Raw genomic sequence first — 27,998 nt, forward strand, 5'->3', positions numbered from 1 at the left:
GTTGAAAAGTTGAATCCACCAGACAAGGTAGGGTCCTCGTGAATACACCCACACACACATGGGCATACACGAGGGCAGAGAGGATTTAAAGAGAAGAACTCGATCGTCATCGCTATAGTTTCTCCCAATCAAGAGGAATCCTGTTTAATCTGAATGAAAAATTTAAAAAGTTGGGTTACGAAAACTTATTGGCAGAAACAACAAGTAAGTCAATTGAAAATGGGATAGTGGGTAAACGTGGGGTGAAAGCCAAACATATGCATCATTAAAATATCTAGTAGGTCGCAGGAATAAAAAGTAAGACAAATAATTACCCAAGCAGTGAGATTGTTGCTGACGACAGGCACAAGGAAAACTGGCATATGGTTAGGTCTGGGCTGGCCCTAGTCTCACAATTGCACAAAAGAAAAGGTTATGTAAAGAGCAAACAAAATGCCATGCAAGGGGGCTTACATGATAATTGCTAGTCAAGAATCAAGAGCTCAAGACCAACATTTCACAATTTTGGAAAAGGTTGAACGTTTAACTCTTCTCATTTAATTCCTATACTCATTTTATTTATCTTTTCAGTTTTATTTACCTGCTAAACAGCACCGAATGTATGTGAAGCGATTCCATCACACCACCTGTGATGAGACGACTACATTTATTTCGAAAATCGAAATTGTGAAACAAAGCAGACGACACTAATATTCTAATCAGCCATGCTTCCTTAAGATATCGATAGAAATTTGATTACAAATCGACCCCTTACCCTAAATCTAAACCGCGAATAGTCAAATACGATGAAAGTGGATTCGCTGGACGGATCGGAATTATTTTAACATTTAAATAGTTCGTCTCATCAATTTACACTTACAACCTTACAACGAATAATTTAAAAAAACGTACAAATTTGCATGAAAGCCCCAGATAATTACTTTATTAAGACCGAAAAAGACCTAAGACTCTCATGGTAGCCAATTGGGAATAATAGCACGTGTATTATTAGTGGGTACGTGTAGCAGCTCTATTTACTCCGGAGAAACAATCGCGCCGAGTAATATAGGGGAATTAAAAAAGAAATCAATTAATAAATCATAGAAGCGCTGAAAAGGAATCCAGGCTAGTAGCCTAGACACACACACACACTGCCGCGATTTAATCTGGAAAGTCTCATTAATATTTGATGTCGTGGAACCCTGAGGCCAACCTCAAAGGGGATTACGTATCCATATTCTGCATAATAGACGATGCTGGCGTATAGTAGTATACACTCTGCTAACAGGTATAACACAGATGATGGGGCAATATGGAAGGATTGATCCTCGATCGAATAATCCCGGTCATACTATTCTATGTGTGTCTGGCACACCTAATCGAAGCCGACCAGCTGGCCCTCCTGATTATTATTATTACGTTCGTGTTAGAGCGCGGCCCAGGTCAACAGGATTCACGCGAGACGTCATCGGCTGGCGATATCTTCCGCCTGCCAGCCGCCACCGCCGCCACACTTCATTTATGTTATCTTATCCACATTCATGTGTGTGTGTGTGTGGCGTCGGCGTCGGTCGGGTCTCTATTCTAATAATAATCAGAATAATATTCGAGCGTATCAAATGTCAAATTTACTGGGCGTTCAAATATCCCGCCAAGGCTATTTTATAAATATATGTAGTTCCGCGTGAGATATCTAGATGACACATGTTGACTTTTATTTTTCTAGAAATATACGATAAACGCTTATTATTGTGTCTACGGAGTGATAATATAAACTGATATTATGTATAGATGTATAAAAAGGCGTGTGGCAGAGACCCCCTCTTTTCCTGTGTACGTGTGATTCACACAACTGATGATGCCTGTGATGTCATTTCTTCTTTTTTCCGGTGTGAATGAAACTTCCGTCTCCCCCCACCGTCCATTCATCGCAAACGGGCCGCTTTTTGCGTGAATGAACGGGCGGGACTATTTTAAATCACGCGCGCGCGCGCGCACCTCTGCATAATAATAATCATTCTATATATATACACGCGCTCCTGTGATGACGAGATCAATGTCAAAAGAGAGAATGTGAAAAGAGCAGAGAGATGGATAGGATTCGACCTGTCATTTGCAGGGCCGGTTTTTGATGCTAGGCAAAAGGAAATTGTGCCGCACCTCAAGGCGACAGCCCGCGTGCAAACATCTACACATATAGCCCGGTCTCTATTTTCCCCTCGGCTACCCCCGACGGCGTTGTCTCTTTCAATGTACACCCGCAGTTGAAAATGATTTTGATTTCTGCCTTGTAAAACAAAAAGAAAAGAAACAGCCATGCAGCCCGGCGACTGAATAGATTTTGGCTCCTGGTTGTTGTTCATGATGCGTGCATAGAGATTTCACTCCTAAAAGCTCTGACTCTTTTGTTAGCAGTTGATTTCTCCCCAAAAATAAAAAGAGCCATATAAGAGAGATATAGCTCCTGGCGCGGAGGTGTTTGCTGCCTATATGTATACATGAATGGAGGCGTGGGAGGACCAGCAGAGTTGGCTGCTGGATGGATGGATGAACGGATGAATGGAATAGATCAGTTTCAGCGTCAGCAGAGAAATGCTGCATGCGCTATTATTATATATCTAGTAGTAGATAGTCGACTGATGCCGGCGTTTGTTTGTTGTATCTGGGAATATATAGAAGGAGAGAATAGGAATAAGGCGACGGCGACGCCTTGTGCTCCTGATGCTGCTGTCGAGAGATTTTGTTGACTCGGCGTTTCCTGCCGCTCCATCAGCTATAGACTCGCCCGGGCCTATATCGCTTCCGCCCTGTGTATATTATGTACACACATCTTCTCATATGAACTATACAAGGCCGGCGATTGACTACGTATCTAGTGAAAGGGAAGCCGGAAAAAGGTGTGTGTGTGTGTGTGGGGTGGGGGGTCCAAAAGCGCTTTGGCTATAGAAATCTATGACTTTCTTTATTTCATTCATAAAACGAATAAGGAATGTCTTGCTGTGTGTGACCCACTGCGGAACCGATTGCGCCCGCTAAAAGGTTATTCAGTTCGGCCTATATAGAATGTCATTGAAAGCTGGCCAAAATGGGCCAACATCAGCAGCAGCCAAGGCCGGCGTATAGATGATATCAGCATCACAGCTAGCGCTAGCAGTCTCAGAGCCTTGAAAGAAAACGAGGCCAATCAAAGAGCGAATAGCCACAAAACACAACACAGCAAAAGAGAGACATGTATAGAAATGATGATGAACAATAATAATAATACAGATTTCTCTGCTGATGGCGGCCTTAAGACATGCCGGCAGACTCTGCTGCTGCAATCGCCCGTTTCTAGAGAGAGAGGCCTTGGACTCTTGGGTGCGAGCTTTTTGCTCCTAGCTGTGCCTCGTATTGATAGACAGACAGCAGCAGACAATATCTAAAGGGCTCCTGGTGATGCAGGCAACTGCGTTTCTAATGAAAAAAGGAAAAAACCTACACGATGACGGCCTCTCAGCAGCCCGTCATCGGCTTTCATCCATGTATATATGTGTGTAGTGTAGCCTATAGTGTCTGCTGGGTGGATATGTCGAATTGACGAGGCTCATTATCAGTCGCTAATACCTCGCCATTCTCTCCTTTGGCTGGGCTCCTTTTCTGCTGGGCTCCGTTATATTCTCCGCGCCAGGAGCCAACATCAGCAGATAGAATATAAGGAAAACAACCCACGCGCCCAGCCAAGCCTCGCCCGGCTGCCGAGTGCTCACGCCTCTCCTCTCACTGCTGCTGGAACGCTCTAATGAACTGCCGTTGTCTTTCGATATTATCACATTGATTGAGACAGAAAATATTCCCGAGATATCTATCACAAGAGCAGGATTTTTCGGGATCAGCCGAGGCTGAATCCCGCCGAATAAATCGGAAAGAAATAGGCTCTCTCCCGCGCGATGTGTGTCAATGGAGTTAATTTGGCACGTTCATTTCTATAACATATATTTCTATCAACGCCTTTATTGAATGGATATGTTTAGAGATGCTCTGCTCATGTGGTACTCTATCCTCTATAGTCTAGAATTAAAAATAAGCGAAAAAGAATTTTGCGTAAAAATGAAATCATTCCGGATGATGGAATTCATCCGTTCATCGTTATCAAGTGTATGTATAGTAGCTACACGTTGTGTCAAAAGTGTGTGTGCAGAGGAGGCGCTTGATAGTTATTAGAATAGTATACATACTGTAGGAGCTCAAGTGTGGAGATAATGGATCTGCTGCACTCAAAGTCTCCATGTTTTCGAGGCTAAATAGATAATGTAAGCGAGTAGTTCTCTCTCTCTCGTCAGAAGAAGAAGAGAGGACACAATTTGGGTTCAAATTTATATTCGAACCCGAAAAAAAAGGTTGTTGGAAAATGGTCGGTGTAAATCAAATGCGTGCGAAACCCCATCTGGTGGCCTTACGCTCGACATTTTCCCCTGGAAAAAAAATAAGTGAAATAGGAGCTCGCCGACTGCTATATTTGTGCTGATGTATCAAAGCCTCTTTTGCCAGCGTTTTTCTTCTTAAAGGAATATCAAAAGAGAGAGAGAGAGAGAGAGAGTTTGAAAAGGTCAGCCTCTCTCTGGAGCCATTTTTTTCTAGCTAGCTGCGTTATAAAAGAGACGAGAAAAAGACTTCCTGGGCGGCTGATGCACAGGGCCGAGCATTCATCCGGTGCGCAGCAGCAGCAGCTACCCTGTAATTTGACTTTAAATATCTTTCATCTCAAAACGTATAATATTCATATTAATATTGTATTCATCTCCCCAGGAAAATTTCTAGTTCTTTTCCAAAACATTTCCTGGCTGGCGGAATTGTGTCGTCATCATGAAACAATTCAACTGCTGCTGCTGAGCCCGTGCTGCGGGTGTGATTTTCTGGCTTCTTCATTCCGGATGGTCGCGATCTATTTCATTATTATAGTCTCTTTGTTTGAAAATGGAATGTGACGATGCTGGGCCGTCTATATATATGCCCGCGTCTTGTGCTGTGTGTACTAAATGTCATATGGGAAGTTTTGTTGCTTTGCATATGATTGCGGCGGATATTATTAAGAGATGACAAAAGGTGGCGGTTATTATATATAGGCCTCCAAATAGAGCTAGCTATACATGTAATCATTATATTCAGGGCTATATAATAATATGCGTGGGCGATAAAATAGCGTCGGGTATAGACTCTACATGCAGACGATGTGTGGTGTGTGTAGACGCTGATGAGGACCAACAGGAGATGGACGCCGGGGCGCCCTATTATAATATGTGTCTATATGGCCGGGGCTCCTGCATTTGGTTGCGTAGGGGGGGTTGGGAGGAGTGGGCGGAGAGATTTAATTAGTCGCATCATAGTCAGGAGGAATGTCAATACGTTCTACTGCTGCTGTTGTGCTCTATATCGCTTTTAATATATCTACTATAGGCTATACCGGCGTTGTGTGTGTGTGTGTTTGTATACAGCCGCCCCGTATATGCCATCGTGTGACATTGAGACAGTTTGGCGGAGTTCCACATTATTGTCATATCCATCCATCCATCCAGCCGGCCGGCCGCCCAGCAGCATCCCGTTTTATATAACATTGCAGTCGCCGCCCTTTCCCCGTGACATTGTTTAGATACTTTGAAATTCCCGCACTTTTTTTTTCGTATCTTAATTGAGGAAATCTTAATGAATCTACTAAAAACCATTTTTTGTAATGGTGTTGTGTAACATAGACCCAAGAATCATGCCTGTGATAATATCGATTGCTGGTCCAACATTTCCGTGTTCAAATCTCGATGTATTTTCGCGGGTTTTTTATTGAATTTTTTTTCTTTGATTCTACCGCGGCGGAGAAAGAGAAAAGAGATTGATATTAATCTCTCTGCAGCGATATCACATGGTCTTGCGACTGCTGCTGCTGGAAAGGCGCTTATATAGTTCGAAATATCTCGAATAGAAAAGAGAATGCCGAATAAAAGGGGGGAGAGAGAAAACTAGACGGGTTAAGCCGAGTGTCAAGCGAGTCTGTCAAAACCATCTACCGGGCTGATTGGACGAGCGCTGCTGCTGCTGCTGCTGCTGCATCTAGGCCCGCGCCTTGATTGATGCGGGTTTTGAAAATGACAAGAGAAAAAGAAAAAAAAAATAGAGAAGATAAGAAGAAGAAGAAATGTCTGAAATACAATAAATCATGAGAATCAAGCGCAGCCAGAGAATGGAACTCATTTACATCATTGGCAGCAGCAGAACCCAAAGTGGAGTAGTTATATACTACTACTATACAGCCAGCACAGTCCCCCCCTCTTCATTCTTTTCCCACTGCGCAACACACCTAGATCTTTCATTCCAGACGCTTTGTAATTATATTTCAATAGAAAAGTATTTAATATTATATTCCGACCGAAGAAAAAAACACGCGTTTATTCTAATGCGTAGGAGGCACTTTTTTCCCCCATTGTCATTCATTAATTGGATTCTAATTTCACCAATTCTCATCTCAGATTTTTTATTTTTGAATTCGCTTCCATTTGGCGCCGCTATCATTTACATCGACATGTCCAGCATCTAAACGCGTCACATAAAAGGCTCTCACACCAGTCTCACCTACAAGGAAAATGGTGTAGACGCAAGTGCTGCTGCCGGCCCAATTTCTATTGGGTTTTAATTAAGAAAGTCTGAAAGCGCCAGAGCCCATTGACGCCGGCGGGGAAATATAGTACGTCTATAATAATAATATGCTGCGCCACACAGCAACACGAGTGTGCCGTCCCTATATATCTACCAGTACCTCTCTCTCTCTGTAGTCTGTACAGCCGGTTCAAATAGCGGACAATCAAAAGAATCACAAGTGGCCGTTGTTGTTGACGACACCGGGACGACACCGGCCCGTCTCAATTCACCGAGTCGTGAAAGCTCTATATTAACGAATAACCCGCCCCTCCTAAATTTCATCAACTTAAAGACAATCATTTCATTTGATTTGATTTGGGGGTTTTCGGTTGTCATGTGAGTCAGTCGAATTTGGGCCGTGTGTCGTCGGGGATGACGTCATTTCAAAAGGGAGGAATTGCTGGGGCTTCCTATATATATTATAAGTATATACGTCTATTGCCTTAGAGCTACTATATATTACATTGCGTTTTGTTTTAATCCATTATATTATACATATATATATATTCATTTTTTGTTATTTTTCTCCCCCCCCCCCCCCCACTGTACCGACCCCTGACCCCCTTGAAAGACTCAGCTGTAAGGCCTCATATACACGTTGTATGTTTGGACGTCACAAAATAGATATAGGCCGGGCTGTAATACGGAAAACATTTTAATATCCCTTTTTTTGATTATTTACCGTTGCCCTGACAACGCCTTCCGAGTGACAAATATTCGCGCCAATCTCAATTGGGGAAAATGCAATAAACGATCGAGATTGTCTATACTATAGTATTACTAGTATAGATATATACTATAAAAATATAATGTTACATAGGAAATGACTTTGATTTCGGTCGTGCTGCTTGGGCTGCTGCTGGCTGGCCCGTGTTATATAATGAAAGCGATTTCAATCGGAAAAGCGGAAATTAATTCCTCCCACCGCCTTTGGTATATATATTCAAAGCGCCGTCCAATTCCGCCGGCTCCTGGATGGGCTATAATATTTTGCCGCATCAGAGATATTAGACACGCGGACACACAGTTTGCGGCTGACAGGCCGCTCGCACAGCAATGAAATATAATATACAGGCCTGGTGGCGCTATGATGCTGCTGTGTGTGGCGCTACCGGCTACCAACCTACCGTTTCGGCTCGACTGTGCGAAACTGTTTGTTGTTGGCTGCTCCTACTGCTGCTGTTGCCGACCGCCTGCCGGCCCGTTTTTTTCTTCTTCTTCTGGGACGGGCGAGATTGATTGAACTTGAATAGCAGCGGCGGGCAACACAGCACAGCGCGCAGAGAAAGAAGACATCATATCAGAAAGCTATATATACTATAGACGTGTAGAAAATATGTGGCCGCGCGCGCGGAAGCTCAAATGCTGCCGGAGATATGATGGAAGATGTTGCACAGAAGCAGCAGCACAGCAGCAGCTCTTTTCCACTTTGTTTGTTGTTGCAGCAGGAGCAACAGAGTAAAAAAAGGGGGGCAACGAGAGTCGGAAATGAGCTTTGGACCGGAACTAGATATATAATATTGCTATAGCCAGTCGCCGAAAAATTGATCAATACAATTTTATACAATGTAATAATAATAACAGCTGTACAGTATTATAATATTATAGGCTAGCTATATAGTATAGACATGGCGTAATGGAATTGCTGGACCTATATAGATCCAGCCCATTTCCTCCGCGCGGCTATACAACATGTATAATTCATCTGATGCCCACCATTTCGGAGCTACATAGCTGTCCGTTATGGTGAACTCTATTCCGTAACAGGTATACTAGCTAATACTGATGATGCAATAATCATTAGCGAGATGATTACACGTTTCGATTCTGTAACACGTTTCCATTAATGATGTAACTAGCTGGGTGGATGTACTATATACAATAGTCGAGGTAAATAGAGCAGAATCCGCACTGGACCTTGTATGTATACATATTGTATCCAGCAGTCCACATTCATTCCAGCCTATCGCCAGATATAAAATAAAAGAAAATAAAAGAAATAGAACTATTAATTTGATATAGTTAAATGTATTTGGGATCTATGACAATCATCATAATAATCCATTCTTAAATAGCTACTGTATGTCCACCAAGGAATAGTCGGCTTCATTATACAGCAGCTATGCAATCGCTTCTATTATTATAATAACGGCCTACTAGAAGAAGAAGGATGTGGACAAGAGCTGGACGGAGCTGGACACGGCCAGATAAAAATAAAAATGATGCCGGACAGCAGCAGGAGCAGCAGCAGCAGAGACGACGTGACATTACGTGCGGATCACGATCGTGGGAGCAGAGCTCTGCTATCTCTGTTTGACAGTCGTCTTTTCGTTCCTCTCTTATATAAAAAGAAAAAAAAATCCGAATAATAGACCAGCAAGTGCGGAATAAATGAAACCTGTATAACCACACAGCAACGCCTATAGGGACGGACGGTGTGTATAGATTGCGCCGCGGTCCGTCAGCGCTCTCTTTGATGGCCATCTTGATGGAATAACAAGCGTTGCCAACTCTATATCTATTCTACACATTGTACATGTATAATGGGTATAGAGAAGAAACTCGGGAGTGCGAGATATGCGGATATATTCTATGTGAGTATAGTAATGATAATTAAAAAGCGCGCGCATCACCCAATTCTTATCTATAAGAGTTGAGTCGGGCGGTGCGGATATTGCCGGTGCTGCTGCTGCTGACGGTTAGATCGCGTTGCGCGGGAATGACCGCGGGACTATCTAGACGCTGGCCAAGTGTAACTAACAGTACATGTATAGAAAAGCTCTTGTCTCGGCTCTTGTTGTATAGAGAGAGGGTGGAAAGAGGAGAAATGGGGTGGTGGTGGTGGTGGGGGGGAGATGTGCAGTTGCGTGGGCGTCCTGGGCCGCGGAGCATCAGGGGGCGGAGTCTCTGACGGTCCCTTTTTCTCTCTCTTGATTCTTCTTTCTTCGTTCGAGTTTCATCACCGTCTTCTTATAGAAAGACTTTCCTTGGCTATTCGTATCTACTGCTGTGTCGTCTGTTTGTACATATCCATCCTTTCGCTTCAGACGTAGAAGAAGAAGAAGAAGAAGAAGAAGAAGAGGAGGAGCCCTCCAGTGGACGAGAGAGAGAGAGAAATAGAGGCCCGGCCTCGACTGGCTGTGCTGGATGGGCAGACTGGCAACTGGCAAGTAGTCACGGCACTACACGACCCTCTCGCTCGACAGTCACTCGCCGTAAACGCCTGCCGCAGCTTCCTTCCTCCGTACGCTCCTCCGTATTTCTTCTTCTTCTTCTTTTTAACTTCATTTCTTCTTGCCACTAATTTCTGATGGCTGTTTAGGGTTTTGTCTTGCATTTATTCTCTTTGAGTTTTTGAATTGGGGACCATTTATAATCGTGTGTGTCTATTCACGGGGGGGATTTCACATTTTGTATTTTATTTTTCTCCCTCCCGGTATTGCTGGGAATGGAGAGGGAAATGGGCCGCATCGGAACGGCTAGCGGGCCGCCAGATTTGAAACATTTTCGGCGGTCAACGCGCTGCGCTCCTCGTTCTGACGATTCAGCAAAGAAACTGAATTTTTTCGGCTGGAGCAATAATACACACACACACTTCCAATTGGTTCGAGTTTGAATTCATTGGGTTGACAAAGTCGAAATTGACGGGCGGAATTCGATTCAATTTAGGGCGGGAAATTCAAATGAAAAGCTACGCCATCGGCTTCTCTGCTGGCGCTATTTGTGTTGAATTGTGTGTGTAGACTGCAGTCGATTCAGTGTCATTAATTGATTTTCCCACTGTATGTATCGCAGTTGGTGTGGAGCGGCCGGCAGCCAGAGGATTTAAAAGAAAAGAAAAAGAAAAACGCTGGGCGGGAAAAAGGAGAAAATCAAATCAAAACCTGAACGCAATTTCAAACTGCAACAATTCGGGGCCGAACGAACAAAACATCAAAACTTTGAAGAAGAAGAAGAAGAAGCTTTTAAAGGGAAGAAAAAGATCAGCCATCCGACCAACCAACCAACCAACACAAATTGAATGTGTGTCGATGCTTTCGTGTTACGGTCCTAGTGATTCGATCGGGACAGCAAACGCTTCGGCCGTCTCAGCACCAAAGGATCGCAGTCGAGTCCCAGTCAAGTACGTCGGCGGCACATAATCGAGGACTATATAAAAAGCAAAAGTGCATGCGCCCCAAAAATTTGCATCAGACATCCCCATCGCAGAGACTCGCCAACGAATTTTCTTTCCTTTTTTCGCCGTGTGAAAAATCAAAGAAAAATCAAAAACAATCTTGATTCGTAGTAGCTATAGCCGTTGTTTTCGACAAGTGTTGCCCTGAAAATCTTTTGTCTGACATCTGCCCAATCGAAAAATTTTATCAAGAAAAACAGATCCGGACATCAATCACTTCCATCGCCGCGCGGCCGGGAATAAAAAAGGGGTAAGTTTGATTGGGGATATTATTATCCGATTATATTTGATTTATATAGCCTACGTAGTAATAATATGTGTAGAGGATGCTATTAGAGAAGAAGAAGAGGACGACATCAGTCTATAGCAGACACTTGATATCTTGACGTTGATTTCTTTGGGCTCTTTGGGCGGCTCTTTGGTCACGCGTCGTCATGGTGCTTTTGTGTGTGTGTTTATATTGATGTACATGTAGCTATACCGAGTTCTCTTTGACTTTGATCAATGGGCCTCGGTCATCAGTCAGTCAGTCAGGAGAGAGAGAGAGAGAGAGCTGAAAGCTGAGCTGCCAATGATATCTCCTATATTTTATAAGACCGGCGAGATGGTTTCATCTTCTATGATATGATATAAATGTGATCATGTCCGAAGAAAAAATTCTGATTCATTTAATGTTTTCTTCTCTGTTTCTACTTTTGCTATTTATTCGGATGATGGCGGACTAACCAAATCTTCGTGCTACACGCTATAGAGATTTGGTGTACACAAAAAAGAAGGGGACCGTTCACTTTGCGTGTGTTGCTATTGATGAAGGGAGCAGCCATAGTCACGGAAAAGCAGGAGCATTTGATATATCTCTCTCTATACCATGGCTCTTATTATAGGCTAATTCCTATAGCTCCTATATGACGATATATAGGATACATGTGTATAGCTTTTTTCCTCCTTTATTTCGATACAGTATGTATAAAGATATTAAGGAAGGAAGGAGAGAGAGATAGGCCGATGATGATGTAGTAGAGAAGCACGAGGGGGAAGTTGGTAAGGGTCAGCCGACGTATATTGACGTCGATGAGCGTCGGCTTTTTCTTTTTCTCTCCGAGGGAAATCGCCACTTTTGCAATAGATAAAGGTATATATAGCCAATATCTACGTAGCTATACTACGTATAAATCTCCTTATATATACAGGCGGAATTGGTAGGTCTTCTCCTTGTTGTTTTGATTTTGTAGTGTCGTCATCAAGCGATGGCCAGCGACACGGAAAAGTCAAAAGTTTTCTGATATAATTATTCCGCCCACCAGCAGCGGATTTAAATGATTTTCAACTTAATTCTTAAACCCCGACTGTTGATTTCATTCAATTTAAAATAAGATCGAAAAAAAAAATAAATAAATAAATAAAACCGCAATCAAAATGGAATCAAAAATGAAAAGAGGAAATGTTATTTCTATTGTCAAGTTTGGGCGTCGTGATTGAATGTCAAAAGGGAATTTAAAACGCGACGTGTGCTGCGGCAGGCGCGCGGGGGAGAGATGAGACAAGTCGATTCCGCCCATTCGGCAAATGCGTTAAACACACACGCGCTAGCTGTATATGTGTAGGATAGACGTGTGAAGGGAGAGAAGAGGCAGAAGAAGAAGAAGATCGTGAGCGGAATGGAAATGCCGGATCAAAAACTTTGTCAATATATAACTCTTCTCCTCCGTGTTTTTTCGACCCTAAAGGGATTGTATTACATCTCGAAAAACCCATACAGCCTGGCGTTAGTGCTGCTGTGTGCTGTGGGTGATGTGTGCGGGATCGGCGGCATCAGGTGCCTCGTCCCCACGATTAGCCAATCGGCGCTAAACAAACGCCAGAACAGCATCGGGACTAGACACTTTGACGTGCTGCTCCTGAACTGCTAGCTGTTCCCCCTTTATTCTCATTTTATTGATTCCCTCCCGGCCGCTCCTTTTTCAATAAGTTTTCCTCTTATTTTTCGAAATAAAAAAGTATTGGAGAGAATCAGCCGACGGCCTATATAAAAGGTTAGATCCCTGGGTTGAATCCAGCAGCAGCAATCCGACTGATTGGACAGCACACATGGCCGTTCGTCCTGATACATAAACTGGACAACCTGACGTCCATCTGTAGAGAGAGAGAGGCCGATATATACTGTAGTAGTCCTGGACATGTGTTGTGCACCAGTCTCTTGTATAATAATCCCGGCAGCGTCCAGCAGGAGGAGAGAGCCACCATTACTGCAAGTGGACAGACATTATTACATTGATCCGAATTTATAGGTCGGAAAAGGTGAAATCTTTAGATTTTCAGGTGATTGGTCTCCGAAGTAATTAAGGACGCCGTGCTGCTGGCTGGCTGATGGCCCGGCATATTGAATGTGTGTGTGTGTCTTTCGTATTTCGTTTATAGCCAGTATAATATATAGCGGGAAAAGAATAAATCAAAACTATAACAACAGAACCTTGTGATGTCGAGTCTGACGTGAATTAAAAAATAAATAAAATTTAATCCCTTTTTTTTAATGATGAAATGAAAAATACATCCAAGAATTATAAATGCGATTCAATGTAGTAGTTTGAACGGGTTATAGTCGTGACGTCATGGTTGTCATATCTCTCTACATACAACCAGCAGCCTAGGAGCCTTTTAGATCTTCGCTTCTTCTTATTCCCTCCTTTATTTAAATATTTTATTTATTCTAAATAGTTGTAGTAGTCTAAGCTCCTGTGTGTTCTTTTTGGCCGTGTGAGCATTTCGCTCGGCTTGATTTAAATAAGAGACCACCACACACATGCACAGACACACGAGTTCAAATGCAACACAGACGCACGTACGCGAGTATTTATCCGTTGAAACGTCATCGTCACCGCGTCATTTATTGACGTAAACTGGCGAGTGCTGCTGCTGGGGGGTGGGGTTTTGGGGGCTTTTTGCGCCTCTCCTCTTCCTAACCCCCCCACACACACACCGAACCGAATTTAAAATTCAGAAAGACACATACAAATTCTCTAGTAATATATCCTACTAAATCGCTATGTGCTGCCATGTAGACGTAATGTATTAGCGGCTTCTTGGCTGATGGCCGGGTCAACCCACGCCGCTTCGGCTATTGTCACAACACGGTCGTCGTCACGGCGACATCACATTTGGCCATCAGTTTGTCTTCTTCTTCTTCTTTTTCTTCTTCTTGTTATAACAGCCGAAAGGCCTTTGAAAATCCCGATGGATGATTATTATAATGGCCTATATATAATGCCTAGATAGATATACACAACTACCGCCGCCCCCCAACCCAACCCTGAAGGCTACTTTCAAAGATGAAGGAGCCGCAAGGAGGCTCCTGGATACATATAAGCGCGTGGGCGGCGGTAATAGCAGCTGAGATATGCCCGCTCGCTGGGTGCTGGGCTTTGAAAATCTGACGCGAGCAACCCCCATCGTCATTGTCGTCGGTCGTAATAATACTGCAATTAACTTGTCGTCGGCTCTCCTTGTTGTATAAGAGATGTCAAACGGCCCTCGGTCATTATTCACACTCAACAGCTATTGCTATCATCCCCTTCCACCCACCAACCCTTTACTCTTTTGGCAGGGAAATCACAAGAGGGACAATAGAAACGGGCTGATAGTCCAGCAAACAAGGCCATCAGCAACATCAATGAAGAAATCGTAGCAGCTAGCAGCGGCGGTTATAGGCGCAGCTGTTGGATATTAGCCCCTTTGTGTCATAGCTTTTGCGCCACAGCGCCAAATCTTATGACAAGTTGATTGTTGTTGTTGCACACGAAGCGCGCTCGGCACTTGTCGGGATAAATAGACGCGCGCGGGAGATACAAAACAGCCGAGCACACGACAGCAGCGGAGAATACTAGGCCCCCAACCTATAAGCTAAAAAGGCTCTCGCGAAATTCTCCCGTTCGACAAATTTCCAACGCGCGGAATTTCGTGATGTCCAGTCTCTATCTTTTTTGGGGAGGCGGTGCGTTAACAAGCTCCTATTCATTGGTGAATAACTTTGGTGATTAGATTCCATGAATCAACCCAACCACCTTTTTTCTCTTGTGAGCTGTGGGCTATATTTGAGTTTTGACATTGTGGCCGCCACTCGCCCGCTGTATTATAGGGATATAGTGACACTTATGGAATCGGGCAGCCATTCAAACGTCGTTCATTGTCCGCGCGCTTTTATCGTCACGCAATTTCCCTTTTTCTTTTTCTTTTTTTGAAATTTCCCGGGAATAATATGGGACGACAAAAGAGGCGGGAAATACAAAACAAAATCCCGCCGGTGCCGTACATATTCTACGTTGTATGTTCTGCAGTCGCGTTACAGAGCTGCTCTCTCTCTTTGTGCACGACGGGCATACAGCACATCAGCTGAAATCTAATCAAATTGATATCTCTCTCTCACAGGGATAATCAAATCGAAACGAGGTGCTGCACAGCAGAGTTTCCGTCGAATTCGTGGCTCATTAATGTACATATTATAGAACGTGAATGAGCGGGTGAGCGGGTGGGTGCGTCATTGGCGCCAATATTCAATTTCGCATCTCATTTCCCTTTTTTTTTCGGCGGGGGTTTCGTGCTGTGCTCACGTAATATGGAAAACAAGTGAAATCCGACGCTGGCTTCATCTCAATAACAATACAAGAGGCTGGACGATGTTGTTTTCTATTTTTCAATTTCGTCTGCTGTTGTTTATTGAGTTAAAATGTTAAGGAAATGTGAAGGAAAGAAGAAGCGGAAGTCCAATCATGTTAATAATGACTCGATTTGATGTAACGATTTATAGCAGGAGGAGGACGGGGTGGTGTGGAGAAGGAGAAACGGACCGGGTGGGGAGAGAGAGACGAGAGCCACAGCCGAAGATTAATCGACGCCTCGGTGATTAATACCTGAGCGACCGATTTACGTCATCCATCAGCAGCTGGGGCAGCGCAGACACGCAGACACGCCGATCCGAAAAAGTTTTCCAACTTTTCAAACGAAACAAAACAAGAAAAATCCAATCAAAATCAACAAATAAAACATAAAATAAAAATGCAGTGGTCAGGATGGATGCTCTTGATCGGGCTGGTCTTGCTGTCGACGACGTCACCGGCGTCGCCCAGCAACGCCAGTCCGCGTGAGCTCAAGGCCTTGAGAGCGGCGCTCAAGAAACAGCAGCGCCTCAAAGAGCAGCGCAGCTCATCGGCGTCGGGGATCAACAGCAAAGGCGTCGGAGGGGCTGGAACGGCCGGCTCGTCCAGCATAGGAGGCAGCGGCGAATACGTGCCGGACGCCGGGCCGTGGGCCTCGTCGTCAATGGACGGTGGCAAGGAGCCCAGCTGTGAGCAACTGCGGGAAATGTGGCGCCAATCGAAGCGACACTCAAGGGCCGCCGAGGCGACCAACGAAATTCCCCAATACGCCGACCCGTTCGCCCGGGCCGCCGCCCTCCACTACGGCCGCCAGCGCCAGCAACAGCAGCTGGGCTTTTCCGGAGCCGAGCCGACCCTCCGTCCTCGACAGGAGAGACGGCCAGTCGTTTACGGCCGGCTCCACTCGTCGCCGTCGTCGCTGGACGGCCAGGAAGTCGTCGACCGACCGCCGAGACCCTTTGACGTTTTGCGCAAATTGAGCCGGACCGAGTCGGCCGACGGCGGCGGCTCGGCATCCTCAGACGGCCAGAATTCCGGCACTCGATCCGGCGTCGTCCTGTACGGCGAGGAGGATCGGTCGCCGTTCCCCAAGTCGCCGACCAAGGGAAGTCTCCAGCACCTGAGGGAACTGGTCCGCGAGGAGCAGGGCGGTGGCGGCCAATTGCCCAGCGGAGTCAAGGGCAGTTTCCAGCAATTGCGCGACATTGTCCGCGAAGAGAACCGCGAAGGGCGTTTGTCGTCGTCGTCGTCGGGTGGCCGTTCCTCCGATTGGAGCGACGCCGACGTCGGTCGGGTGGTGACGTCGCCGTCGGATCACAGCAGCAGCGGCGTCGGCGGGAGTAAATATTCCTTGTTCGCCATGCAGGGCGACGCTCCGTACGAGAGTCCGTCCAGCAGTTTGTCGGCGTACCAGCAGCAGCACAGCTCCTCGGCGTCCAGCAACAACCGACGGCCAGCGGGCAACAACAACAACAACTACAACCGTCTGTCGTCGTTTGGCAAATCGCACCATCGCAACCACAACATCAACCGGCAGCAAATGTCCGACCTGTTGGCGTCGGATCCGACGGCGGCGGCCGCGGCGTCGTCGGCCGCCGTCATGGCGTCACGCCGGCCCTTCCAGCTGAGAGATCCGCCGCGACCAAAAATCGGTTCCAGCCGCTTGGTCGGTTCCAGCCAAAGGGCGGCCAACAACAACCGATGGTCTTCTTCTTCTTCTTCCGGCGGATCACCGGATTCATCCAACGACGACGACGTGGGCGTCGTCCGGGGTTACGTCGCCGGAGGAGGTCGAACCAACGCTAATCCCTTCTACTCTTCCGCCAAGCCGAGCAGGAGGTCGTCGGCACTAGCGGTAAGTCCATCCGGTGCTTTTAATCATTCTAATCGAATAATGGGCAATTTTGGGTGGCCATTTGTAGTGATGGCGCAACTGATTTGATTGGATATGCAAATAATGTAACTTAGGAGGGGGGTCTTGTATGTATAGATTTGTAGGGCGCCTTGTTATAGAGAATAAGATGGAACCTGCTGGCATGTGCGTCAAGGATCTGCTGGCAGCATCTTGGCGGCCCGCACGCGATGGGCATGATATAAGCCTGTCAAAAAGTAGATACAGGATTCCGGCTGAACTGGTCCATACCGCATACGAATCTAACGAGATTGAAAGCTGTGCACATCTCTCTAGCTACAGATCCTATTGCACATATGAGGAGGAAGAAGAGGGATTGCTTTTTCTGTCTCTATATACCTACGTAACAAACAAATAAGCAAAAGGCAAACTGATGGGCACAGCAGGAATATCTACAACACACAGACGAGAATAGAGAGAAACATCCGCTGCACTCCGGCGTAGACGCAGTCAAGGTTTTATTTTGTACTACACAGCAGCTGCTTCCAATAGACAGACTGCTGGGCAATGCTATAAGGTCTTCCGGCTAATGCTGGGAAAAAAATCGAATCATCTCTTGTTGACGTTAGATTTTCGTTCCTTTCGTCCATTTGCTGGCCCAAATAATGATCATAATAATAATAAAAAGAATCAAAAAAGAATCCTGTGCACAAGAAACCAAAGTCCGGATGAAGAGTCGCAAATAAGATCTCCGTCGGTTGTAATCGGCTTTGACCGGCCCCGGATCATATCAAAGTAAAACTAAAAATAAAGAAAAAGATATTAAATGGACATGTATAACGGATATACATTGGTGGAGAGCCCGGCTATTGATCGACTACATATGCTGGATTGCTGGGCATATAATGTCGACTCTATAGGCTAAATCGTTGTTCCACTGTATATAGACTACAAGTGAAACATGTATTTAGATTTAATTGTGATGTTGATATGGACAGGATGAAGAAGAAGAGGACGATTGTAGCGACTTTGGAGAAGAGTCGGATCCATTCTGCCGCGTCAATTCCGATTGCCGGTGCGCTTCTTTGGCGTTGGGAGTGCAGCAGCGGTGCCAGCGCGGCCGTTGCGTGCCAATGTCCAACCGGAACGGCCAGCAGAAGCAAAAGCGGCAGCAGAGGAATCAGCATCAGAAGCGCAAATCATCAACTTCATTGCGTCGCCGTCGCCGTAAGTCCATTCACACACACAACAACATTTTTTGGTCGGTGATGATGAGAAGGAGGATGATGGGCGCAGCAGCAGCAGCAGTAGCTCATTTATTGTATGTATGTTTCTCGGCGGGCTATTCAAATTTTGAGCGCCAAGGCAGTCACGACAACATTAGTGTATTGCGTATGTACGGGAGGGCGCCCAGCCTCCTCCCCTCCTTGGTATTAGTCGAAAGAAAATGAATGAGCGGTTCATTCAAAAAATGAAAAGAAAGTGAAAAAGATGGGGATTATAGCCGGCGCACCTATTTTCCCTTTAAATAGAATCCCCATCGAAAGAATGAAGACAAAAACCGATAATATAAGTAGACGTTTCCGGTGAAAGAAAGAAAGAAAGACAAAAAAAAGGGTGTGGGCATATAATATCCGGCTGCAGACGTATGTATGGCGGAGTATAGTGCGTCAGTCCCGATCATCTCCCACATTCAATCTATAGGAGTATGGAGAGAAAGAGAGTGCGTACACCCGTAGCGACGAGCGTAATACATGTAATAATATCTGTGAAGGGATGGAGCGGAAAGTTAGGCAATCAAGGTGTGGCCCCCCTCAGAAACACGGTGGGCTCGCTCTTTATCACGCACCTCCTCCGCATACTAGCGTTGCAAATCTAGTTTTGCCAATATCTATATAGTTCTATTTGGTTTGATTTGATTTATCGAGTTTGACATTATCTCATTTTAATTTTTTTTACCCAATCATTTGATTGAATATTTTTTTAAAAGACAAATGCAATCAAAAAGTCGATAATTAAAAAAATCACAAAATTAGCGTGAGTCATTTTCGCAATCTGGCAAATGCCAACCCACAAAACAATTCCAAATTGCAGACTACAATTTAGCCAACGACACATGAAACGTGTTTCGTAAAAGAGAGTGTAAGAAAATACCAGTAGAAAACATCGATAAAACCTACGAGGAAATAGTTTGTGCACTTAACCAACATTCTACTATTTTTGGCAGGTATGTTTGTCTTAAATTTATAGACCCGAGTGTGAATTATTTGATAGTGTGAAAAGCTAGCAGACACACAAGTAGTTTGTTTTCTTGTCAGAGGCCAGGCTGAGGCCACCATGGTCGAATTAGAAGTAAACTTGAAAGAAAATGATAAAAGTATCATTTCAGGCATTTAAGGAAGTTTTCTTGTCCATGTGAACAAGTCACTTGCTGATGGTTATCGTTGGTGAAGCAACTTAAACACTTGGAACTTTGAAGACTAGGAATTGATCTATCAAGTTTTTGATTTAGTTTAAAGACAAGATAAAACTGGTTAATAAACCAATAGTATCTAGTTTATTATCTTGTCTAAGGAAAAAAAAAACTCCAATTTTCATTTCATGGCATTACGTTTTTCTAAAAACCAAATCTTTGAATTTAGATTCAGTTTCATTTAGTTTTTGTTTTGTTTTTTCAAAGTAAATTTGCAACGCTAGTCCATTCACGGAACACACAGAACACCTGGGCCACATCAGCAATAATTTGGAGGTTGTTGTTGTTCACATTTTGATGGTTATCTCTCGGGTGGTGGTTCACATAAGGCGGTCAAGGATTCTGGTTCGACTTTTGTTGTGAAACGGACAAGGACACAGCTGATGGTCGTCATCATTTTGCTGATTATTTTCGGTTCGATACGGCGGAGGAAGGAAGGAAAAAGGGACGGAGCGTAACGAGACGGCCCATGATACATCGACGACCATTTTCTGGGCCCCCTCCTCTCAATCAGATTTGTTGTCCTAGACGACGTCATCGCCGACCCTATTACTCGGCATCTTTTTCCCCCCTCCATCACAACGGGATGGCCATGGAGAGAGAAGCGGAGGGAAATGAAAATGAAAGAGATCTTGAGAATCCAATCACGACTTTTTGTCAGACTCCTTATTTTCTTCTCAGAAAAAGCAACAAACGTAAAAGGAACGGGATGATTAAAATTAATCAAAAAGTTAGAAAAACTCGACTGAAACATTTAGACTCGGATTAGATTCTCCCGACAGACGACGTGAATGGCGAGCTCTTTTTCAACGTACCCAACGAGTTCGTCCTTTGTTTTCTGATGGAAAATCCTCCAAAAGTTGAGCTCGGGAATTTTGAAAATTTACTTTTTAGAAACTTTTTTTTTTTTTCGAATTGAAATGATCCGATGCGCAGAAAAGAAGAAAAAAAAAGGTTGGGCCAGCGTTCGGTTATATTGGCCGTCCGGGTCCGTCTTGTTGTTGTTTTCGTTTTGTTTATTTTATCTCTTTTCGATTTCATTTCGGATTTTCCCGTCGGTTTGAGCAACTCTCTTTCGTGTATATCCAAGTCGAATGCGGAATGATTCCGATCGAGCCCATCAGGTGGTGAAATGGCCGGACCTTGCAGTTTGTTGCGCAGCTGGCCCACACCGTGACGTCATCTCTTTTCTATCTATCTCTCTCTCCTTTTTTTTATTATTATTATTATTTCTCCTTCGACATCTTACACACACACACACATTTTATACATATATCTATCTATACTTCAATGATCCTGGCGCGTTGTGTGCTCATTTCGGTTGACCTCACCTAGATCTCTTCTCTCTTTCTCTATGCCATGGCGTCGACCAACCCTTTTATACACATCGCCATTTCTCTCTCTCTCAAAACTTTTTTCCACCCCATTCAATACTGCGATTTTCATTCCATTGTCGATATTCTCTCGACGGACCGACGGAACAATCTGATATTATATAAAAGAAGGAAATCTTTGTACGTATGCGGAATTCAGCTCCTGACTTTGCAAAAGATTTTAGGGGGGAAGGCCACACACACGGACTATAACGTCGGCGATTTCCGATGAATGAAATTTCCGACCCCAAACGGCCGCCGCTCGACAAGAAAAGAAAAGAAAAAAAAAATGTCGAATGAATGGGAAAAAAAGAATGAATGAATGGCGATCTAGGCGTTTACCGCCAGCGTGAATGGAAGGGAGGGGTGGCCGGGACGGGACGGACTTTTTTTTGGATGGCGGCCAAAAGAAAGATAAGCGGTTCTCGTGAGCAGCCGACACACTTCTTCTTCTTTCTTTCTTTTTAGGGCTGTTGTTGTTTTTTGGTTGTGTGTATGAAAAGAGAGGGGGGCTGGCAGATGACGTCACTTCCGACCGACGGTTTGTTTGCATTCGACCCTGATGCCGCCGGGATCTATGCAGATTTCCCTTCGCCTTTCGCCTCGACCTTTTTCATTTTATTTTATTTTCTTGGTTTCAATAGAAGAAGAAGAAGAATCAGATCCTCCTGCCATTTCGTTTCAAGTCTCCTCGACCCACTGCTGGTTGACTGGCCACTTTTTCCCCCATTTTATTTATTTGACTTTGTTTTTCTGTTGATTCTCTCTCTCTCTCTCTCTCTCCCGCCTGACTTCCCGATTTCTCTCTCTCTCTGGTCCCGCTCTAGACGTGGAACATGTAAACACGCTGCTCCGGAGACGGCCAAGTCAAATAAACGACCGAGAGTCCTTACTAATAGACGCCATTTCCATGGCAATCCCCAAAGCGTCTAAGTTGAAAGAACTGGGCAGACATTTAAACTTGCGCCAGTTTCTTTTTTTTCTTCCCTATTTGAACCGGTGCAAAATCGCGTGAAATCCAATCACATATCCTCCTCCCTCTTCCCTTTAAAAAAACAGATTTCACATTTCCCGAGTTTATTCATCGCGGGTGAAGGGGGGAAATTGAGACGATTTGAATCATTTTGCCTTTGGCCGTGTATGTACAGTACACGGCCACCGATTGATCAGAGCCGCCGCCCCCGGACCCTGTACATACCCGTTTTTTTCCCCGTCACGTTTATTTTTATTTTCATTTTTCTGTCCATTTCATTCAGCAGCGCCGAGTGATGGGAGGACTAGTCTGACGATTTTCGGTCGGCGGGATTGCTGTCACGGTCCGTTTGGCTAGCCCGGGAAGGTCTCTTCACATATAGCTGATAGATCCATATCAGATGATGTACATCTTTCCAACTCAACTGCCACACGCTTATCAAGCGGAGAGAAACGAAAGAGAGAAATCTCCGAACGCGTTCACGCTCCGTTTCCCGTTGCCGGGATGCTTCACATCCCTCCCTCCCACCCACCCTTTTTTCCCGTCTATCTATCTTCCCCCCGTGTTTATTATAAAGATATAATACTCGCGTTCTTCTTGTCCCCCCCTTCAAACGTTTGATTTCTTGGCAGCGGCTCCCATTTCTTCCATATTTTCCTCCGACGTCGGCCGTCCTTATGATACAAGTTGGGAGACACACACGCACGCTGGCGTTTATAGATGCTTTTGTTTATTCCTCTTGCGTGAGCGCCGCCTGGCACAGCCTACAACAAACCGACCACGAAGCACAAATGCAAGCGATACCGGGGCGGGGTCATGTTATTATTTGGTGTTTTTGTTTTTTCGGGAGAACAGAAATACCAAACAAAAACATACACGCAATGGGGGGGGGGGGGGGGGCGTTCAGAGAGAAAGCTCCCGGAACTCTATATATCTTTTAATTCCGAAATCAGTTTCACTTGTTTTCAACATCATCATCATCATCTCTCTCACTATAAAAATAGATTCATTATTATTATTCCAGAGTGTAGGTATATAACCACCGCCCACGTCTTCTATCTGATATAGTAGCTCTCTATAGATGTACTAATCATCTCACTTTGCGTGAATACCGTATAGCCAGCAGCTCAGCTCAGTGTGATGTAGTAGATGATGATGATGTATATAGTACATCTAAAAAGAAAAAGAGTGAGAGAGAGAGAGAAAAACAAGGTCTAGCAAAAGGGGAAAACCGTGTTCTGATTTTCATCCGGCTGGAACCACTTTAGCCAGATCGATTGATTCGATTGCTCCGCTTGTAGTGCTGTGTATAAAAACCCAATGCTTGGCGGGGTCTCTCCTGCTGCTCCGGCTGCTGCTGCTGGATATCTATATTAGAGAGACCTTTCGACTGCTACTACATCGACTTTATTTTTATTCATTCCCGGTTGGTGGGTCTTGCCAAACAAGGACGGATTCAATCAGCCCTGATGAGATTTTGTCTAAATAACTCGACGCAAGTTGAAACGGCGTTCCTCTTGCTCGCAAGTTCCCCCCCCAGCGCGCGCGTTTTATAATTTTCCAACGGTGGGGGTTTTTAGCCATGGTCATTAGGTGAGGGGGAGGAAAGAGCGGGGGCGAAGTCTCTTCCTTCTTCCGCGTCTGTGTCCGGTTGTCGTAACCAACGGAATCGAATTTGAAAAACAGCTTGGCAACTCGAAAACGGAGCCATCAGAGCCAAAGAGATGAGAATGCCGGGAATGTCTCATCACCGACGCTTATTACTTGCCATTTTCCAAACATTTTCAATCAGTGTAAATGAACGGAATGGAATTACACGCTGATCCAGCAGCACCCAGCAGCAGCAGATACTCGGGACCCGACCCACCCACGCAGACCCGGTCCAACCGGAAACTTGTGTCAGAAAGTCAGAAAGTTATAAGCTCGGTCGGGGCTGGTAGATTACCAACACACACACATAAAAGACAAAAAGAGAAAATCAGAAGGAATAAAAGAGAGAGAGAGAGAGAAAGATATATAGTACGTATATCTAGAGAGATTGAAAAGAATCGAGAAAGAAGGTGCGTCCTCCCGGCCCATGTGTCTTCCGTTCCCGGTCCCTTGTTTTGTTTCTTTTTAATAAAAAGCTTAAAGTCCACGGCGATGGAAAACACCTGAGAGAGAGAGATTGCGAATGCAGATTACAACTACACACACACACACACACACTTGTCGGACTCTCTTTTCTGTTGCCTTTTGAGCGTTTGGGTTCTTTTTTTCTTTGCCACTCGGATCGTGTAGCGGCTCTTGGCGCACACACCCCGATGATGTCATCAAAGGGCCCAGCACCACCACCACATTTTCTCTGTCGGTCGAGGGGCGATGACGTCAGTCATCACGCAATCGCGATAAGCATCGTGACAGTGGCGATTTATTGCGTGGAGAGAGAAAAGAAAAAGAAGAAGAACAACAACCGGCCAATTTTCCAAGTTGGCCAATCGCTGCTCTTGTCCATATCGAATGTCATCGATCCAAACCGACCGATGGCTCTTCAATGGCGAAATAACGGCCAGCGGGCAGCAGCTCTTGAGAAAGAAAAAAAGAAACACAAAAGAAGAAGAAGAAGAAGAAGAAAGGATTGTCATTAGCCCAGCGTGTGTGCTGTGCTTCCGAACACAATGGCAGCAGCAGACGTAGATATGTAGTTGGCTGTCGGAAGCCAACAAGAGAAATGTTATAACCCGAAGGGGGGGGGGGAGAATCACACAGAGAGGAGAAATATCTCGTAGATATATCTATAAATGTGTATGTCCTCATTAGAGAATTCGGTCAATGACAATGAAACTTTCTATCATTTCCGGATGAACGGGGCGGGGGAGGAGGAGGAGGCTATTATTATCCCAGACAAAATAGCCCCATTTTTCTTTCTTTCTTTCTTTTCCCTTTTGATTTTTATTTCTTTTGGGGAAAAATGATGTGTAGCCTTTTTCTTTTATTACGGCGGATGACGAATAGTTTCCGACTTGGATGATAACCTAATCGATTTCCGTTTCATTTCTTTTCTTTTTCTGGTGCCGGCAGTTGAAGACGACCAAGTGGACGACGACGAGTGGAGGACCAGCGATCGGGACGTTGAATCGCGATTGGAGCAGTTACTGCAGGAAGAGCAGCAGCAGCAGCAGCAACAATCGGAAGATGAAGAAGAGTCGTCGACGGATGAGAGTCGCTCCAGCAGCAGACTGAGCGGTCGCAAAGCCGACGCCATCCGAGACATCATCGACGCTCTCCAACAAATCGATCAGCAACAAGAGTCGACAGACTAAAGGGGAAAAAAAGGCAAATGTCATTTACGGCAGTTCAGCAAAATTTGAATTGTTACAAATTGATCTAAATAGCCAAAAAAAAACAAAAAAAAAATTTAATTAAACCGCACACGCACTTTTCGACGAAAGGTAATTTGAAAAAAAACAACAAAAAAAACAGCAAACAAATAACCAGCACCCCTCGGGAAACAAAACAAAAATAATTATCGATTTTCCTCCACCCCCCCATTTGATGAAAACAAATTGAATCGACAGATATACTTTGATTCCCTTCCCTGGCACGTGTTGATCTCACACACCAAGTTAATTTTTGTTTTCTTCTTTTTTTCAATTTAATTTATTTTTCCAAAGAAAAATGACAAAACAAAACAGAAGGGAACAATTTGAGCCCTGTGAAAATCGAAAAATAATCGTGTCCCTTCCTTTTTGAATCAATTCGACACATATGGCCGCGCATCACTCGTTTAAAATGAACATTTTTATGGGATTCACTTGTTTAATTATAACGCTCTCGTATATCACGTTGAAATAACGGCGCCCAGATATTATTTGATTCGTACGCCCATTCCAAGACTCCGTTAAAAAAACAAAAAAATGGCATTTGTGTTATCTTTTTCGTTGTCTTCCCACCCACTTTATCAATTATCATGTCGATGATTTCTCTCCAAGTGAATTATTCGAAAAACAAAACAAAAAATGTATTTTAAATGATTTGAGTTGACCAGAATTGGAACCCCCCGACAACCAGGGATATGCTGACATATCAATAGCCTCTCCCTCCCATCCCTCTCGTCATTGACAGCAACAACAATTGAGGAAAATTCGAATCTCCCGCCCAAAAGAAAACCCCCCCAAAAAATTCCTGTGAAAAGAGCGACGCGGACGATATTTACAGCGGCGCGCGGTGAAAACAAAACAAAAAAAAATCAACACATTTCAATTCTTTCAAAAATAAGACAAAAAAAAATGGCAAAACATATACAGTTATATATATATATATATATCAGCTTGTCCCTTACGTACTATATCAACTCTGATGTATTTCTATTTTCATTTTCTCGGCAAAAAACGGAGAAGACGGAGAGAAAAAGAAGGAGAACATTTTACCTAGTGCATATCAAAGCATAGTGTCTTTATGTGGCGGTTTCGCAAACTAAAACTTCAAAAAAAGAAAAAAAAATCCCAAAAAAATACAAAAATCAATTTAACCCCCCAGCAAAAACAAATGTAGACCCCTCCGAAAAACTGGATATTTCCCCTGCTCGATTTGATTCCATTTAAAACAAAAAATACCATACTATATATTACACCACATGTGATGTGTATAACTTATATAATCTTAATTATTGTGACTGTATCTGCTACACAAAAACAAAAAGAGACAAAAAGGCTAACCGCAAACAAAACAAAAAGAAAACCAACCGACAAATCGTTCGCTTCTTCACCTTGACGATTGTTATTGACAGTTGAGATTTGTCTGGCTTGTTTTTGTCATTTTCCTCCGAAAAAAAAAAGTCTTATCCGATCGATGTTTCGTTTATTTCCTGTTCCATCAAATCCCGTTTGGAAAAACAAACAGACACGAACAAGCGCTTCACACATATGACTATTCTACTGTGTATACTTATATTTACTTGAAGTCTAAATCATTTGTCAAAGATATTGAATTCCGCTCTTCTTCCTTTTTGACTCGATTTTGTTGCGGCGATCAAAAAAAAACAAACAAAACAAAAATGATTGACACGGCCATTTTTAATTTTAAAATATTTTGATTTTCCCGCCAATATTTCCCCGGAATATTTTCATTTTGTCGCTTATATTCTATATATATATATAGTACTACTACTACTACTACTCTCTTCTTTTATGCTGGAGATGATGTTGTCCGGTTAATTAAACAGCATTTCAAGATGCTCAATCACAACAGTCTGTGTGTCATCACTCAAGTATATAGTGTACCGTGTATATCCTCTTCTCTATAACCCCACAGTAAGCCGGGCTGCTCCTCTTCCGTTCGCGGATGAATTGGCACACACGCGTCTCGAGAGTGTTTTGCAGAGATCAAGTCTACCGTCGTCAGTCGTCACGACCGAAATGAGAAATCCGAGTCGAGCTGTAGATATATATCTCGTTGGACTGACTTATGTGTATACCTTTGTGACCGATTCCGTCGACAATATGTCATGTTACGCGGAGCAATCTCATCCAGTCGAGGGCGGCCAGCGGAGAATATGCTGGACGCTGGAGACGAAGATAAAGGCGTCAAGTATATACGCCAATTCAAAGTGTTGTTGACGACTGAATGGCACCGACAATCAGAGACGATAAGATCTCCGATGGCCAACCAAAGTTTAAGAGCCACTCTTTCAATAAGAGTCGGCGGACGACACAAGAATCAACAGCGAGGTAACGCACGTACACAAACAATGTCAAGACACACACACAAAGTCTCTTATTGAGCTCGTGATGAGTTTGCCAATTTTGCGCCGATAGTTATCGACGAACGTTGTTTGAGACAAAGTCGAGTTCAGCTGCGCTTGTAAGAATCGGGCGGACG

The 27,998-nt window shown here is 44.2% G+C and overlaps 1 protein-coding gene and 1 long non-coding RNA gene across 2 annotated transcripts; one reads left to right on the forward strand and one right to left on the reverse strand.

Moving 5' to 3' along the window:
* Positions 1 to 8: 8 nt before the first annotated feature.
* LOC124190194 lies at positions 9 to 661 on the reverse strand. The gene is made up of 3 exons (XR_006872897.1): positions 581 to 661; positions 315 to 388; positions 9 to 140 (listed from the first exon to the last, which is right to left on the reverse strand). It is a non-coding gene; the product is annotated as an uncharacterized LOC124190194 (long non-coding RNA).
* Positions 662 to 9,692: 9,031 nt separating this feature from the next.
* Positions 9,693 to 27,108, forward strand: LOC124189924 (bromodomain-containing protein DDB_G0270170-like). The gene is made up of 5 exons (XM_046582440.1): positions 9,693 to 9,886; positions 10,438 to 11,069; positions 15,621 to 17,323; positions 18,319 to 18,547; positions 25,200 to 27,108. Exons 3-5 carry the CDS (start codon positions 15,869 to 15,871, stop codon positions 25,439 to 25,441), a joined length of 1,926 nt encoding a protein of 641 aa, XP_046438396.1. The 5' UTR covers positions 9,693 to 9,886; positions 10,438 to 11,069; positions 15,621 to 15,868; the 3' UTR covers positions 25,442 to 27,108.
* Positions 27,109 to 27,998: the final 890 nt, after the last annotated feature.

Source organism: Daphnia pulex, chromosome 3 (assembly GCF_021134715.1).
Source record: "Daphnia pulex isolate KAP4 chromosome 3, ASM2113471v1".
Taxonomy (NCBI): domain Eukaryota; kingdom Metazoa; phylum Arthropoda; class Branchiopoda; order Diplostraca; family Daphniidae; genus Daphnia; species Daphnia pulex.

Bases quoted from the DNA above. Each gene is read 5' to 3' on its own strand.
- LOC124189924 (XM_046582440.1), top strand. From the start codon at position 15,869: ATGCAGTGGTCAGGATGGATGCTCTTGATCGGGCTGGTCTTGCTGTCG. The intron at 17,324-18,318 runs GTAAGTCCATCC...TGATATGGACAG, and splicing joins GGAGGTCGTCGGCACTAGCG to GATGAAGAAGAAGAGGACGA. The intron at 18,548-25,199 runs GTAAGTCCATTC...TGGTGCCGGCAG, and splicing joins TTCATTGCGTCGCCGTCGCC to TTGAAGACGACCAAGTGGAC.